Source organism: Calonectris borealis, chromosome 29 (assembly GCF_964195595.1).
Source record: "Calonectris borealis chromosome 29, bCalBor7.hap1.2, whole genome shotgun sequence".
Taxonomy (NCBI): domain Eukaryota; kingdom Metazoa; phylum Chordata; class Aves; order Procellariiformes; family Procellariidae; genus Calonectris; species Calonectris borealis.
This window is the reverse complement of record NC_134340.1, coordinates 3,670,062-3,687,539: the sequence shown is the minus strand read 5'-3', so window position 1 is coordinate 3,687,539 and position 17,478 is coordinate 3,670,062. Positions and strand designations below refer to the sequence as shown.

Sequence of the window (17,478 nt, the reverse complement as noted above, 5' to 3'; positions counted from 1 at the left end):
GAAATGAGACCCGCAGAACAGCAGTAACTGCATCCAGGCATCCCTGACCTGGGTTTGTTCTGAGCTAACTAGAAACAAATGGTCTCCTGACCTTTATCTTCTCCTTTTCAGTTCCCACTTAAATTTTCTGAGCTGTGTTTCACTTAGATTCCTCTTTAAATGTTTCTGGAAAAGGGTACATGAACCTGCCCCTGAGAATCCTGCTACAAAGAACATGCAAATAATTTATTTGGGGGAGCATGAGAAGGGTTTAATTCCTACCTCGAACTGAAGGAAGACAGAAGTGGGATGAAGGGAAATGGAGTTTGCACCTCTCTCCCTTCTCCGCAGCGGCTACAGCCTTGTGTCTTAGCTAAAAGATGCGAATCCTGTAGTTTTGTTAAAGTAAATCTCAAAATACAAGGGCAGAGCTTCCAAACTGTTCTTTCTCTTAAATTTCTCACGGTCTTCCTTTGGTCCGGGATTGTCTTTGGGACAGTGGCCGGGTCCAACAGTGCTGCTGCTGGGTCAGGGGTCTGCAAAATGATCAAAAGCGTAAGGGCACATGGTTATTAGGGTTGTTTCCTGATGGGAATGGTAGATCTTGTTGAGTTTAAGACCTAGGAGCTGTAGGAATGAGGGTTTGTAACTGACAAAAAATAGGCACCTAAATACTTCTGTGTCTGGTCTTTACTTGCTGCATAAAATGGGGGCTACAGCACTGTGTTATCTCTAAAGGATGAATATTCAATGTCGTGAAAATGGGGGCTCATCTGAAAACAGGTTTTAGTTATCACGTTTGGAAGAAAAAGGCCCACTTGATGGTTTTGCCTTAGTGCCAAACCAATTGAGTGAGGAATTTAAATTTAATAATTTCACAAAACTTAGTATAATAAATCACAGCCCAAGGCAAACTGGGCTACACTGTCTTCTTGCTTTCTGCTTTCAGAGGATGGTGTTACAGTGATTGGCAGGAGTTCAGCAGAAGGTCAGGGCGAAAGGCTTTGTATTTTTTGATCAAAGGGACGCAGTTGCTTGAACAGCAAAGAATTTGAAAGGATTCTTTTTAACTCTTTCTTTCTGTATTAAACATTACACTGTTGCAAGGGAGGAAAAGCTCCTGGTCCAAATTCAGCTGTGGAAATTGGCAGCAGTGAAGGAGAGGGAATCTTTGCAAAGCACTGAGCAGGGTTCCTAGGGGAGAGCAATAAGCAATTCTGCTTTCTTTTGCTTCTCCTCTATCTCCTGCTGTGTTAAATATCGTCCTTCTCCCGAATGCTATCAGCCTGCAGTCCCTTCCACCTTGCTGCTGGAAAGCACTAGCTAGAAAAGTTCCTAAAGCCTTTCCCTGTCACAGCAGTGGCGGGAGCCCCAGCTGCGTTACACGCCGTACGAAATGCCTCCTAAGGTTTGCGACCCCATCGGCATGCTCTGCTCGCCAGGCTCTGCCAAAGCCTGCCCTTTGGGTGGAGCTTTTGCTTTGTTTATGCTTTGACCTGGGATTTTCTCTAATAGGGCATTTGTCCCCACCCGACCAACTGGGCCTGACGGTGCTTACCTAAGACGGCTGGAGTCCACCTCTTACAAAATCAAGTTTGTAATCGGACCACAGGACAGCTCCGTCACTGCTACGCTTCTTAAAACCAAACACGGGTCCTCAACGTTTTGCATGAACCAGGCAACGACCTATGAAATAGCAGCAGGAGAAGGCATGCTGCTCCCTGGGGATCCAGATGGGACTCGGCTCATTCCGTGTCTCTCTCAAATGACCACAATTACTTATCTGCCTATTCAAAAATCTTGCAAAGTTACCTTGTCTGAAAGCCCATCAAGGTTCAGACTTAAACGTGGAACGTGAGAACTCACCAATATCATCTAGTTTAGAGTATTCTACGACTTACAGACTGGACATGATCTTTCTCCCACTGATTTTCTTGAAGGGAAAGTTCCTGTTGACTGCTTTAGAGAGGAAGAATTTGGAACCATTTAGAAATGCCTATAGCTGACACACATCTAAAGGGATGGGTGAGGTATCTCCTTAGGCAGCGAATATAAAATCTCCTTTTTTGGAAACATCAGCTTGCAGCATGTGATGTGGAACCATTTGGCTGTTTGCTGTTTCATCTGAGCTCACACATACTGCCCTAAAGATTAGGGAAAGTAGCGCTATTCCTAAATCACATATATTCTTTTGTGTTTAGTATGGTTTGCGTTTTGGGGATTTTTTTTTAAGGCAAAACTCTGACCGTGTCCTTGTTTGTTCAAGGAAGTTGCTTTTTCCTCCTTCTGAATGTTTGAGCACTTAGCTGTTAAATTGGTAGTTAACCCGAGGAGATACATAGCCACATCCACAAATTGGGTCTGAGGAGTGCAACAGCTGGAGCGAGCGTTGCTGTAGATTGCTTTCCCACTAATCCTATAACAGTCTTGGGGTTTCTTCCTATTCCGAAATTGCTTATTATTTGCCCTTGATATAAGCAGTAATTCCCTGGGCGCTCCATGAGAACACCAAGATCCCTTTGTTCGTCTGTGGCAGTCTGCCTCTGCGTGACTTCGCTCACTTCTGGTCTGTGAGGGACCTGCAGGGTAAATGCCGGATGCTTTGAGCAAGGCCCCTGAAGTGGGGGACAGGCTGTAGTTCTGCCCCCACTCCCCCATGCCAGCTTAATCCTGTAAGAAAGGCAGTGGCAATATAAAAGCAAAAATAAGCGTGTTCTGTGCCATACTCCTGATGCCTAGCACAACTGCACGGGAAATAGAGGCAGACCAGGACACGATGTCCTAGCAGGAAGTCTTCTTACCTGCGACCCAGCAGCTCAGAGGCATTACCAGTTTAGTTTGCAGCCCAGCATAGATACCAGCTCTCCCACGCTGGCTCTGTTTGGATTATCCTTCTTTCTGGGTTTCTCTACCTGTTTGACATCTTTTTAGTATAGGTTTTTCTGGATATCAGTCGATCTCTTTCTCTCTTCGTACAAAGATTCTTCACCACAGCAAAAACTGCTAATACGCAGTGACAAAGCCGTGCACAAGATGTAACCCAGACTTACTGATTGAGGATGGCAGAGAAATTTTATGGCGGTCTGTGATGGCATCACTGGGCCGTTGAGTCTCCCGAGCCGGATGGTGCCAGCTGCTTCGTAAAAAGTACAGAAATGACTTAAAGGGCAGAGGAACTGTTTTCTTATTCTTGTTTTGTACAGCACCTAGCACAGGGGAATTGTGCCATGAGAGGGTCTTCTAAACACAGCAGCAAGGAAAACACAATATATTAAAAACCTCTAAACTTCCATTCATACGGGTTTTATCCTTTCTTAGTTCAGACCCATTTGCCTTACCAATTTGATCATATATGTAATCCTCATCAGTGTTGCGTAAAATGTGGCCGTACCTGACAGGCTGTGTGAGACTGCTTTCATTTAACAGCTATGGAGGAGTGGGAGGGAAGAGTACAGGCAGGAAGGGTTTCATGACTTGCTGCTAACTTCTCCTGTGTGTACTTAGTTCCTCCTTAACCTGATGTGATTCAAAATGCACTTTATCTTTTTCAAACCTGCTTTAAGACAGCTGTAAATGCCTTCATCCGGTATTTTTCTCTTCTTGAGCCCGGGGTTGAGAAACTAGCAAATGTCCTCTCCTCTGCATCTGGGCTTTCCATAAGCAAGAAACACAGAGTTTCCCTCTTTGTTGCTCCAGGAATCCAGTTAGTTGTGGTACCTTAACCTAAGGTTACTGGACTTTGGGGAGGTGCAGCTTTCTCAACCTAAAAGGCATTCTCCCTAAGAAGCCAAGGCACGGCCTCCTTGGCACCTCTTTTACGTGCATCACTTTAAAGTGGGCTTGTAGAGATTTTACGTACAGTTTTTCTGACAACTGACAGTGGCTTATCAGATTACTTCATTGCTGTGCATTCCCTTTCCTTTGATTTCCACCCGCTAAAGACTCGGGTATGTTTGCACCTAGTTTCCAAAGCCGTATGCCTAAAAAGACAAGGTACAGCACTCTCCTGTCCTCTGGGGCTGGCTCAGTGACTCGTGTTGTCACTAGGGTGCAAAAACCTCCGTCTGCCTCCCTGAGATGTTTGAACCTGCACAGCCTGAATGTGCGGTTGCTATATATAACCTGCTTATCTTAAGGCTGCAGTGCAGAAGATTTCACAGGCTGTTCCCGTGCAGGGGACACAGTGTGGCTCTGCAGGGAGAGATGAGCACACCGAATCCTGGGGCTCTGGGAGGGGAGTGAAGACAGCACCGACTGCGTTGCTGAAATCCCGAGGGCAGCACTGCCTACACCACTGCTCTGGCTGGAAGGGGTGAATCACGAGCAGGGTAAAACTCGTCACTCTGTCCGGAGAGCGCAGGCAATAAAGCATCTAATATAGCGTGTTCCACTATTGTGGACTTCTCTACAAAGGATTCCACTTTAAGCCTTGTTCTTTCCAAGGAAGCTGTGCAGTAAGCTGCAGCTGGAAGACTTGGCCATTATTAGAATTATTACAGTCCCCAAGGATAACAAATGGTATAGTACCTGCGGAAGAACTGTACTGAATGCAACAACTTTTTTGTTGTTGAATTAGCAATGCTGTGTGTCACCAGAGGGTGTGCCTGAAAGATGGAGTTCCCACGTTCCAGGCATCGAGGCTGCAGTATTCCCTCTCCACCCTGCAAAGGGAGACTACCAGCACCTTCTAAAGCACCTCTGAAATCTCCTTTTGTCTGTCCAAATCACCTCATGCAGACCTAACCCAAACTTTCTGAAAAGACTTACGATTTGGAAGGTTATTGGTAACAAAGATCACTTTGGGAAAGGGTGTACGCTAATCTTTCCCATTAATTTTTCTTACCTTTCTGCATCCTCTCCAGGGGCAGGGAGGCAGTTGTGTGGATCTGATGGCTAACACGCTTGTTCTGAGCCCATTCTGACAGCAGAAGCGGTTTTGCTCTTGGTAGTACTGCCTGTTCAGTGATGCCAAGGAAGAAGTCCTCGATGTCCATCCTTCCGATCGCGTGTTGCTCCTCTGGACAGTACAGGTGTCGAGGGCTTTGCAGGTTGGCTTCTCAGCGGGGAGCGACCAGAGACACCGAGTCTAGGTGCATCCCGGGGTCATCCCTGTCTCATGCTCCATTTGCTTTGTCACTGATCCAGAGCTTGCACCGACAGAGCAGATGAATGCCTGCTGCTTCCACCGCTGCAGCAAGCAGCTGTATTCTAGCAGAAGTACCTGCTTGGAAAGCAGAGATGAGTTTTGAGACTGCCACAGAAAGTTAATTGTGTCGAGACTTGACTGCTCTGACTCAGGCGGATGACTGACGGGATGTGATCCACACCTTTTCGCTGTAGATTCTGCAGAAATCGTTCTCTCAGCTTGTAGATGGTAGCAGAGCTGATTTATGGGTTGCAAGCACATTCTGCTATCCCTGAGAGTGGAAAACTTAAGTGATTGGGGAGGCTGGTGCGAGGAAGGTGCAGCCTTCCTCTGAAAGCAGAATGTGCAGGGCATATGGCTGGTTTTATATTTTTTCAGATGAAGGCACTTCCCTCCTTCCCCCCCTTTCCCTTCACGCTACTTCTCTGTAACATCCTGTATTTCTAGGCCGGCTAGGGAATGTAACCTCAGAGGTAAACTTACTGCACAAATCCCAGTATTTCTGTAATCAGCCAGCAAAACCGCAGCTGATCCGTGCCCTTCAAACCAAGCCCGAGAGGTCTGAAGCACCACTGTTGTCCTCGTTTGACTCCTGAATTGATCTTAATTTAACAGCCGCAGCAGTGTCTCGATCATGCATTAAACATTGGCGTGTGTGTCATGGTGGAGCTCCACAGGGATGCAGCGTGTGGGTGTTTCTGAGGAGGCTTTTAAGGACCGTTAGCACATTGTGTAAATGTTTAGGAGAGACAATGCTTTAAAAGGGATTTAATGGGCTACACGTTGTTGTCAGTCTTGAGCCCAGAGCATCACAGAAATGAGACATGGTCTGGGGAGAGAAATGAACAGCGTTGTTGCCTCAGCGCCATGAGAGGTACAGGATTTATCCTTGTGTTTGTCTGATCCTGTCTCAACATTTGCGTCTTTATTGCAGGCCCCAAGATATTATCGTGTTCATCATTGGAGGGGCAACTTATGAAGAGGCGCTGACTGTCTATAACCTTAACCGCACCAACCCGGGGGTCCGGATCGTCCTAGGTGGGACCACAATCCACAACACAAAAAGGTAATAACCATATGTGGATTCTGTGTATGTAAAACTGCTGACGTGAGCGTGAATTTGTGACGCCTGAGGGATCTTCATCACGCAGTAAAACACAGAAATGTGTGTAAATGGTCCGAGCCCAGCTCTGCTCATTATGGCTGAGGGACATATTACCAAGCTGAAGGTTTAATGTGCATTTTACTGAATTCAAGGGCAGGGAAGTAGATGTGTATAGTTTTTCCTGCTTATAATTCACCACACACTCTAAAATGAATGAGAAGCCAGTGCAGCACACAGGAATTCAAAACTGACTGTGGTCTCATTGCTCCTGTTGAAATCTGGAGCAACTGCATTTAATAGCAGTGAAGTTAATGTACCTGTGATTAGAACCGAGTTCTATGATTACGCTGCTAGCAGGCTCTCTGCCGCCCACAAGCCTGCAGAGTATTGGCTGTGTCTTTCGCATTTCTCCCTGGAGAACGGAGCTTTCCTTATTGGTTTGCTGTACGCTCCCAGTTGCCTTTCCTGGGAGGCCAGACATTTGTAAGGGCTTAATCCCTCCGGGAACTGAGCGCTGACCGCGCTGAGCTCATTGATTTCCTCGGTCGCTGTCTCTGGGGTGTTCCAGCAGCTGACTGTCGGAGCTGGAAGGGCTCGTGTCGGGCAATGCTGATGGTATTTCACGTCCCCTGTGCTGGGCTGAGTGAGCCACTCCTAAGGGTCTCAGTCGGGATTTACGGAGTCAGACCGCTTGTACAGAAACCTGCAACTGCTTTGCTGAGGCTGGCCAAAAATTCCTGTCGATATGGAATGCCTGGTTTATTTCCTACGAAATGTCTGGTTCATAAATACAAATAATGTTTCCTGAACCCAAATTATTCATCTGAGTATTTGATGAATATGAATATTTCACAGGTGAAAATTTAGACCACATTGGGGATTGTTTCCTATCGGCACGACTTGTTGCTAGCCAAGCAAAGGAGCACGAATTCTTTCAATACGTGCCTTGCTCGTTTCCACCACGCCGTTCTGTCTCCGTTCATAATGACGCTGCCGTGGCCGGGAGCCGATCGGTTATCGGAAGGAGGGTAACGGCAGGAATGTGACAGGTGACCCACATCTCTCCCATGTGTTGCAGCAGGAAGTGTGGTGAAATCTAAGCCCTGGGAGAGTCCCTGGTGTTGTCCAGCAGCTGCTCTGAGCTTAAAGGGAGCACCCTGCTCTGAGCTGGGGTGGAAGGAGAGCATTACCACGTAGAAATGCAAACAAAATGCAGTCCTGCAACAGGAAGGAAAAGTTACACTTCTCAACATTTGGGATGAAATTTTCAGAGCTGACTAACAGCTTTGGGTGCCTCAGCAGTCTCCTGGAGTTCAGGAAACACATGCTATTAACACCACAGGCGTCGTATGTCAAAAATACAGCTGTCAAGCACTTCATTGATCTCAGTTACTGACAGGTGGACTCAAGTGTAGCGAGCAGGCTAAAAAATGGCTTGGTTTTCAGGCCATATACGTGCACTGTTGCGTATCAGAGTCCAGTGTGATATTTATAAAATCCTTGCACTTTTGCCCTTCCTTTTCATGCCTGTAAGGGATTTTCAGGCTGCAAAGCTGCCTGCACAGAAGCAGTAACAATTCTCTCGCAAGGAAGTCCAGTGGCTCCTATCATCACTTGCTCAGAAAAAATGCCCAAACCCTCCAAATTCACAGTGCCCGCTGTGAAATTTGGCTCTTACTTTAGCTTAATGTCAGATGATTGGAAAGCTCCTGAGCTGATGCTAGCCCAGAAGTAAATTGCTTTTATGAACTGGGTTACAAAGGCAAGTCTGTATTAGCCCACATATCGAACAATTCCTGCCCAAATTACCCAGCTTTCTCAACCTTCTGCTTTACAAAGTAGCCTTTGAACTAAATCCTGTTTTAGCCAAGCCTAGAAATAGTAAGAAAAAGAGACCAGCAGACATACTAGCCGCTCTTTGACTGATAAAAAGAAAGAAGTGAAGTAAATTGTCATCTTGCAAGGACACAAAAAACCTGGTTCATATTCAGCCTGGCATCCACTGTGACCTCTTAGTCTACCAGTGCATTTTGAGGCTGATTTTGACAACTACCAACACGCCTGCATCAAATTTTTACCAGCTTCTGTGCTACGAACCTGGGTAGTACTGTCATCGTGCCACACTAAACACAAAAAACAGAGTAAGCAATATGGAGATCTCTGGGATGGTATAGTTTTTCACACCATATTGGAGGTTGAGACCTGCCCTGAAAGTGTATCGGTGTAGCAGATTCAGCAAAAACTGTGACTGGGGGGGGAACAGAGAAAACTCACCAGCAGCGTTTTGAGTAGGAGCAGGAAAGCAGTAGTGTGGCGAGCAGGACGTGTGTGAGAAGATGGTTTGAGCTTTAGGTTGACGTCCCAGCTCTGCTGTTGACCTCTTAGGTGACGTTGGGCAACTTTCTCCTTTGTCTGTTTGCACCAGAAGGTCTCTGAGCGGAGACTGTCTCTCATTTCTGCTTTATGAAGTTCAAGATTTGCAGCTACATCGCTGGGCTCCACTTCTTAGATTTGTGCTGTAATGAGTAACATTAGCTAGTTAGGGCTTCTACCGTGACTACGTTTTGGTGCAGTCTCTGAATTATTTACAGAAAAACTAGGATACTGTATCAAAATTTGCATTTCAAAGAACAAAGTGAAAGAAAAAAAGACAAAGAAAAAAAAAGGCTCTTGCTTTTTAAGGGCTGACTCCTACAAGGTCCTGCCTGGGAACTCCAGGATGAGGACTGTCGAGGGTCCCATTCTAAAAATAGCCCTGCCCCACATGATTTGCTTTTCCCTAGTGGCTTGAATAAGATTTCCTTAATGATAAGAGCCACATTAATAATAATAAAAAATTAGAACTTTTGAGTCAGTAATCTCGAGCCCTTTTCAAGGGAAGACTGGCCTGCTTAGCTCTGCACGGAGGAGGAGCAGCCTGTGCAGTGGAGCGAGCTGTCTCGCTCAGGACACCTGAGAAATGGAGAAGTTTCCCGTCCACTGAGTGTAAACCGCAATTCTAGCAAAGTGCATGAGGATCACAGGTATTTCAGCAAATACACTCAGGTGTCTAATGTGAGGAAACCTAGATTTTATTGTGTCCTAACTCCTCCAGTAATCCACTGGCCTTCCTTTAATGAACCGTTGCTTATTTCTGCTGGATTAGGGTTGATATGTCACAATAAACAAGGAGATTTTTATATTAATGCGCTGAGCAGCCCATGTAAGCACACTAATCCTGTGCTTTCATTGTTCTTACCAGCCCAACTTAAATTGTGATCAACATCTGTGTTTATAGGGTGGGGGATGGCTTAAGGGATATCCATTCTGCTTTTTTACAAAGCAGGAGGCAAACAAGCCTTCGGAGCTGGTTATGTTGTTAGAGCTGTATATTTGTGGGAAGCTTATCTGTTTAAGAGACCATCTGCATTGTCCAGGGAATATACTGCAAGTAGATGCTTAAAAGTGTGAAAAATACTCGGTGTAGGGATGAAAAATACAACATTCTGTGTTTGCAAAGAGGTTACAAAGTGGGCGTAGTAGGTACCTGTTTGAAGTTTCCTTATGCTATGCAGTCATGTCAAAGAGAATCTGTCCCTGTTGATCTTTATGGATTTATATCCACATCGATGGAAAACAGGAGCAGGCATCTAATAACAATGCTCATATCCTGAAAAGAGGCATGTAGTCTAAGGGATTCCTTATAAATAAATCAGGCTACAGAAGCTAACAGGCTCTACTGTTGGAGTTTATTCCCCTGTTTGAAAAAATCCCAGTGGTTTTACAAGGTATGAGAAAAATTTTGTTTCTTGTCTTCCCTCCTCCACCTCTAACAGATAAATCCATGTCGTGCACCTATTCCTTGGCCTCTTTCCTGACGTTACCCATGGGCAGGTCAGTCAGTGATAGGGTTGGGAATGCGGCTTGGGTCTTCTGTTCCTGGCTGCAACCAAGAGTTGTGAGAAAAAAATGCATTAAAGCAGCGGAGGTGCTGAAAAGTCAAGTGACGAAAGCCAGAGAAATGCAGAAACCCAAAGATCGGAAAATCTCTTTGGTTGTGCATGCTCAGTTTTGCTGCAGATGAGGCCTTAAATCTGTCTCATCTCAGTTTACTTAATTCTTCCTTTTTTCCCTCTGTTCCCGTTAACAGGCAACCCTCGCGCTGTTAAGTCTAGGAGGGTATACAGATATGCATTCGGTAAGGCTTTGAGATCCTTTGAGAAGCGCCAGTAGGGTGGAAAAAAATCTGTTGTTGTCAAGGAATTTTCAGTGTTTTTCTAATCAAAGCAGATTGGCTGCCTCTGTTACTTTTGAAATTTTGGCAGCCCTACTGAAAATACTTCTATTATGACTTGATTGTCAAAAAGGTAAAAAAGCTTTTCTGGACGTGTTTTCCTGCATGACGAGCCTAGGCAACAGCTCACTGCAGAGCTGTGCCCGGCGTATGAGAATTGAAATGCCACATCTGCCCACTTAATGCAGTTCTTCTACAGCGGACTCATGCTGGGGACTCAGTCTGCAGCTACGCCGTCGCATCTGGCCACGGGTCGAACCACTTCATAAGCGAAGACCTGAGTGTAGAGCTCCTATCTGTTTTTTTCCTGCAATATAACGAGCTGTAATGGAGGGGCTGGAAGGCTGGAGATTATTAATCACAGGTTCTTTAAAAAATACGTATGTAATATGTATTTAAATTATAATTATGGTGAAAGTGAGAGTTCTTTCTTGACTTGGTGCCATTCCTTAATACTGACCATAGCAACATCTCTAATTACCTGCAGGAACCAGATGAATTTGGGCAAAACGGTGCTGGAGTTAAATCTGTGGGTTTTCAGTTGCTCTCCACTCTTTAAGTTAAGATTTGTGGAGGGTCATGGGCTCACACCAAAATGCAGAATGCAAAGAGCTTTTAAAGTCAGTGGCTTTGCTGTGGCATTAGGGCAGGGAGAGAAAAGCCAAGAACATAATTACTGGACTTTGAACTGAAGAAGTCAGAGAACCTAACGTGGCTGGCAGCGCCTCCTAACTGCTCCCTTTCTCTGGGCTGAAAGCTGGAAAGAAGTGGCTCTGGCTTCCCCTGCTTCCTAAAGAAAATTCAACGTGGGGGAGCTGATTCCTTGCTGTTGGCAAATGGTTTTACCACCAGTCCCACAGGCAACCAGCTCTGTTCTTGTCCTGCACAGGCAAATGGATTTCAAAGAAATTCTGCTGGGTTTGGAAGAGAAAGGGTTAAAAAATGATCAATAATCAGCTAAAAATGGAAGACCAAGACCAGGAAGAACATCTGGTGTGTGGGGCTGACTCATCCAGAGCACAGGTTGAGCACAAACCTGCTGTGACTAATCCAAGGGGATATCTAGCCTGACCCACTTACCCAGTTACAGTAATAGCCTGGCTGTGCCAAGGCGGCTGCGGTGTGCTTCACCGGCAGAGCCTGCTCACCGGATACCTGTGCCTCTGGGAGGAGTGTTTGGACCAGCCCCGGTTCCTCCTTACCACGGAGGGAGCGAGCGTTGGGAGCAGAGCGGAGAGATCAGTTCAGGTTCTCCTTGTGGTTTGATATTCGCACCCTGGGCAGAGGCTTTCCCAGCCAGAGCGGGGGTGGTTGTGACCACTGCGCTAGATGCTCACGCTGTTTCTCGCAGGATCCTCAGGGTCCTGGGAAATAACAACAGCCGCAGCACGGCGCAATTTTACTGTGCTCCAGCTCACCCCTCCGCTGCAGGTGGGAGTTTGGCTCTTACATCAGCCGCACTCCAGACAGGGAGACCTTCTGTGCAGGAGATGCTCAGAGGTGCTCGTGCTGCCCACTTCTGAGACCTTCCTGAAGTAGAAAGTGACAGTGTCTCACTGCATCTCCCTCTCCACACACACAAACTTTCGCTCCAGATAGCGAATAAACAGGAGTCCCCTTTAAAAGTAAAAGCAAGTCATTCTCTGTTAAGAACTCAGTCTGCCTGACTCTAAAGCCTAAAAATAAAACTGGAGGAGGGACAGCTCTAGCTGTAATCACAGAGCTGAATGACCATAGCGCAAGCAATGTTCCTGTACACCTCTTATAAATCAGGCTGCTGCCCTCCCAGAATGCATATTTCTAAATGGTGTGGTGTTGAGATCTGGAAATTGGTGCAGGCATTTGCATGAGATTTTATTTTTTAATTTTTTTTTAAACCCTCATGATTCACAACCTTGGCAGGTACACCTATTTTAGACCTGTTTTAGGGAAATCACATTTTTGTAGGATTTGTAGTATATTCTGATTTTTATTTCTTTATCTTTTTTTTTTAAAAAAGCATTAACGCTCAGATAACTTGATCAGCATATTGAAGGAATGAGTCAACCTAGAAACTGGTAGCACTGTATCGCATTGCCAGAGTAACCATCTTCCTGGTAACATATCCTCATTAGATCTTATGTGGGAGCGTTGCTGTGGTTTTGCAAAGTGTTCAGCTGCCTCCCAAACTGCACAGACCAGCAGGTGTAAGTAACTGCCATGAGGTAATGCCAGTGGGCCAGAGCTTCATTTTGCGGGCAGTCATCAGCTCCTTTGGCTTCAGAGACTTCTCAGGCAGATGTATCGGGATGGCACGTGAAGGTTCACTCGCAGGCGTCTGGCTCTGGTGTCTGTATCGTAGCGGCGCGCGGAGACCCGGCCGCTCAGGAGCTGTATCAGCACACCGGAGAAGACGGTCTGGTCGGCGTCTACTCCAGACAAGGCCAGTCACGTGAAGGAGGGAGGTGGGGAGCAGCAGTGAAAGGCAGGAGCGAGCTGTCACTTGCTGGTGAAACTGGGACTAGCTGCAAGCTTCCGTCCTAGTCTAGCTCTCACCTCTGTAGGCCGTGCTCCCGTTTAGCTTTTGCAGGCAGGAGTGCCGTATGAAGGCGTATAAAAGCCTATAATCAAACAAAAACAATGCAAGGAGCTTTAAAGCGTTATTCTTTCAAAGGGTTTTTTCCCCTCTTGAAAGGATTGAATTAGTCTCAAACCTTAACCCACTTTCAGAGCTATTTAAACAACTGTGTTTCCAAGGTTTAGCCTTCCTTGCTCTGGCGTGCTTTGCTGGATTAAGCTCCGCTGTGCTTTGCGAAGCAGGGCTGAGGCTGCCGGAGTGCAGGCGTGATGCAGCTCCAACAAATACCGCTCTGTACGTATACCTACTTCTCAGCTTGCTGCGCGTACCCGTCCACCCAGATAAGAAATGAATCTGTGCTCATGACAGGTGTAAGCCTGGAAACTGAAACGCCGTGGCATGTTTCGGGGATAAATCGGCCTTTGGAGACTGCCTGGTGGCAGAATGGGTGAAATTCATTTTGCAGACTCATCAAGGTAGAAACCATCTCTCTTGCCACCTAACCCAGCACCACGCAACCCCCGTCCTGCATGAGCGGAAATTCTTTGCTGACACAGTTGCCTCCACAGTGGTCGTGACTTCAGCCATGTCCATACAAGGCTTTTAAGACGCAGCACAAGCATTCCAGAATGGGACTTTCCAAACTATCAAATGCTCAGCCTAACTCCGCTCCTAAAGACGTAACGGGGCTTAAGTGGAAACAGATTTGGGCTAGGACTGAACGGTCGTGCAAATTCAGATTTCAGGATCTCAGGATCTGAACCAGAGCAAGACACAGCCCAGCCCTCCTGACTCCCAGACATTTTCGTTAGCTGCTGCATGCTCGCTGCCTGCTTCGACCCTTTTTCCCTCTGCAGTTGGCCAACGCCAGCCCCCAGCAGCTGATCTCCACCTGACAATTTTTTTCTTGAGAAGAGGTTCACCTATTCAAATGTGCCTCTGAATGCGTTGCCTTTTGGTTTTTGTGTGGAACCACTGCTCTGGCGAGCGGTTGATTTTATAGGGCAAACTTGTACGTAAGTCTCAAATTGACCAGTTCCTTGGGGTCTAGCCCCCAAACTCCCTTAAGTTTCCTTGGAAAATCATACAGAGGAGGGACTGGGATGAAGCTGAGTGTGTGCTTAAGCACTTTACTGGGTTAAAACTTTCTGGAGACCCATCTGAATGAATGGTTGGTGCCCAGAGGTTTCCACATGGCTCACTATTTAGATTTGAGTGTGATCTAAAGAGGCTGGAAATCGGAGGGAGGGTCTTGCTGTGGATGTGAGCCTGGGACGAGGGTGAGGAGCTGGGGAGTGAGGCAGAAGCAGTGACCCGGGCTGCTCAAGGGGCTGCTTTCCAGAAAGCCCTGGCTGTGAAATGTCAAGGATGCCTCAGCAGGAGGTTTCCACCCTGCCTCTTCCTGCCTTATCATCCACACAGGAAGACTGAGAGTGAGCAGAAAAACAAGCCCGAACGCTGGCCTTCCTGGCTTTGTTACTGAAAGGCTGCCAGCGCGGTCCAGATGCTGAGCTGAGCCCGCGAGGAGCTGCTGCCCTGGTTTTGGAAGCCTTACCGTTCACGGCACGGGGAGAGACAAGAGACCTCCCCAACGGGGTGGAGCATTTAAGGATGAATGGCCACGTTCAGTGAAGATGTTGACCTGATGATCCATGCTGGGTGCTCCAGATTTCGGTCCCCAGGGCAGGTCATTGCAGTCCCATAGCTTTGCACTTTGCTCTCCCTCACTGAATTCATCCTGGCTGGTGGGAGGATCTGTCGCTGGAAAATGGGAGCATTCTCCAAGGCTGCCATTCACTTATTTCCTCTCGGATTAGTGTCTCCTGATTTTAGCTGTCCCAGTCTGAGGATGTTTCCCCTTGCAAGCAGCTGGAGGAGTAGGTCAGTCAGAGGGTGATCCGTCCACCCTGCCGCTGTCCCTCGACTGCAGAGGGAAATGGTTAGCCCCGATGCCAGCTCTTGTGCTGCTTGTACATTGGAGGAGATGAGTGTCTCTGATACGTGCTCCTTCGGGGACCCTCGGTCCCTGTCACTTCCTCGCTGCTGCCTCCTTGGGGAGGGAGCTGCTGGGTTTAACATGAGCCTGATGAGGGGAAGGAGCCATCACCATTGGGACCGGGATCCCCGTTCTGGGTGGGTTTTTTTGCTGGATCATATGCTGTTGTGGACAGGTCTTCTCTTTGCCACTGTCACCACATACGAAGGAGTGACTCTGTCCCCCCATCCTGGTGACACCAGGGGAGAAAACAGATGTTTACATAGCTCTGAGGCTGTAGAGCACTTGCTGGTTTTGTTCAAAGGCTTGAGGCCAGGCCATGCGTTACTTTCTATCTGCACAAGTGAAAAGTTGGCCCTTGTCTCTGCTAACCTTAACTTTGCTTGGCAGCTTCCTCGAGGAAGTTACAGCTTCAGGGTTCCGCGGCCGAAGCATCGAGAGCTCTCAAGTCGCGCCAAGGTCAAGCAGCAGACGGTGAATCTTGGAAAAATCGCTGTCTCGCCCATCCGGAGCTTCCATGAACTGACCGCACAGCTTTGGAGCAGAACTGGACGTTCCCACACTGCGCTGCTGCCGTGGCTTCCCCCATCCATGCCAGGAACCTTAATGGGCACGAGAAGCATCTGGGCGGTGAATGCTGGAGTTGGCGTCTGCCCTGATGAACCAGGACATGCCCCAAACTGCAGCACCCTCATTGTCTTCTCACAAACACAGCTCTGAACGGGACATGGCTGCGTAATTGGAATTGTAACCTGCAGGAGAGCCTGGGAAAAATACCACTACCAAAGCACTGGGTCTTGCAGCTCTGCCGGCCTGTGGGAAAGCTGTGCTCTTAGTTGATTTGTCAAAACACATGGTATGAATCCCCTAATGAACATCTAATGATCCCGGCCCAGGCTTTTGTGTGCATCTCTGGAAGGTGAAGCTGATGGGCACTTGAAGCCCTTTGCTCTGCTCAGTTGTCTGTATATTTTGAGTCCTATTAAATAACCCATTTTGACTGAACCTCTTGTCTATTAAATGATTCCTAATACCCCTTTCATAATGCCACTGAGGTATAATTACATTCTTAATCTGCTTTAGTAACTTCTGCTTACCTTAAGAAACAAACACAACTCCATGCCCCCGTTTTTGCTCCCATGTTGTGAACTGGAAAAGTGTTTTGATTCTTTTTAATAATAAAAATAATTCTAGCAGTAATAAAACATGTTGGATTTGAAACAAAAGAAGAGAATTGTAATTGTGGAGCACACCTGGGAGCAGAGGGGAGGGTGGTTGGCATCCTCCTAGGATGCGAGCTAGACCAGAAAGGGCTCACTCTGCTTCCCGAACCCTGGCTCTGTGGAAAGTGGAGACAAGCCGGGTGAGAGCTGTAATCCCAGTCCCTGCCTCCTGCGAGGGTGCAGGCATCCAGGAGAGAAACGCAGGCTCTCCGCACCTTCAAGAGGATTTTTTTTTCGAGTTTCCTTTTATTTTAGCTACAGGAACTATGAAAAGCAGCACAGGTTAAGAATCAAAACAGACATCAGCAGACTGGATGCCTGGCTTCTGTCTGCTACCAAGGAGCAAGTCTTTCCCTTATCTCTTGCTTTCCCATAATTAAATAAGACTGAACCTCTAGCTCTCCGAGAGCTCTGCAGAGCTCCTGTGGATGGAAAGTACTTGAATTCACACTCATTTCTCTGGCTTAATTCCCTGAAGCAAGGTCACTCCGAGCTGGGCGTCTGTCCATCCGAAAATCTCCCTGCAGTGCTGAAGGATTGATGGTACGTGCGCTGTGGAGCTGCTCCAGGGCTCTCGCGTGGAAACAATGGGGTCAGGCCGTGGGGCAGAGTTCCCACGCCACATCATTAGGGAGCGTTTCCTTTCTAACTCGGGAGCGTCAGGCATTGTTTTGGAAGGGATGGGTACTGGCATGGTTTCCAGTCCATCGCCTTCATCCTCGCATCTAGGAAGCTGACACATTTTGCTCCTCTCCTCCCTGTAGGATTAACGCCCTGTGATGCTGCAGTCCTCGTCAGGCAGTGGAGCTCCAAGGTGGGGTTGACGCTGCTGCCGGAGGCTGGAGAGGTACCTAAGGAAACAAGGTGCTTGGCTGATTTAGCCAGCAGGCTCTAACCTTACTAGGCAGCTCAGTTTCCTAACAGTTGTATTGTAAAAGGTTGTGCTCCTGGTACTGGATTAAGTGGTGGATTAAGAGACTCCTACAATGTGTGATGTTGCATCAACCTTTCCAAAGTGAAACCTGTCTCCTGTGTATTGCCTTTTGCAGCCTCCTTGCAGCCAGTTTACTGGCAAATGCAAGCACAAATGAAGGTTTGGACCAAGCCTGACACAAAGTCCTGGGCACCCATCCCTGTCCCCTGCAGAGTCATTATTTCCCTTGTTTCCCTTATACTTCCCTTGCTTCACATCATAAGGC

At 47.3% G+C, this 17,478-nt stretch overlaps 1 protein-coding gene across 6 annotated transcripts in view; it reads left to right on the top strand.

The window, feature by feature from the left end:
• VPS45 (vacuolar protein sorting 45 homolog) overlaps positions 1-16,061 on the top strand; it is a 29,066-nt gene extending 13,005 nt beyond the window's left edge. The window contains exons 14-15 of one of the 6 annotated variants that reach the window (XM_075175971.1): positions 6,060-6,191; positions 15,447-16,061. In XM_075175971.1, the coding sequence (XP_075032072.1) occupies positions 6,060-6,191; positions 15,447-15,534 (220 nt within the window). In that variant the 3' untranslated portion in view covers positions 15,535-16,061. The other 5 variants (XM_075175969.1, XM_075175970.1, XM_075175973.1 and 2 more) reach the window with 5 other exon arrangements.
• The last annotated feature ends 1,417 nt before the right edge of the window (positions 16,062-17,478 follow it).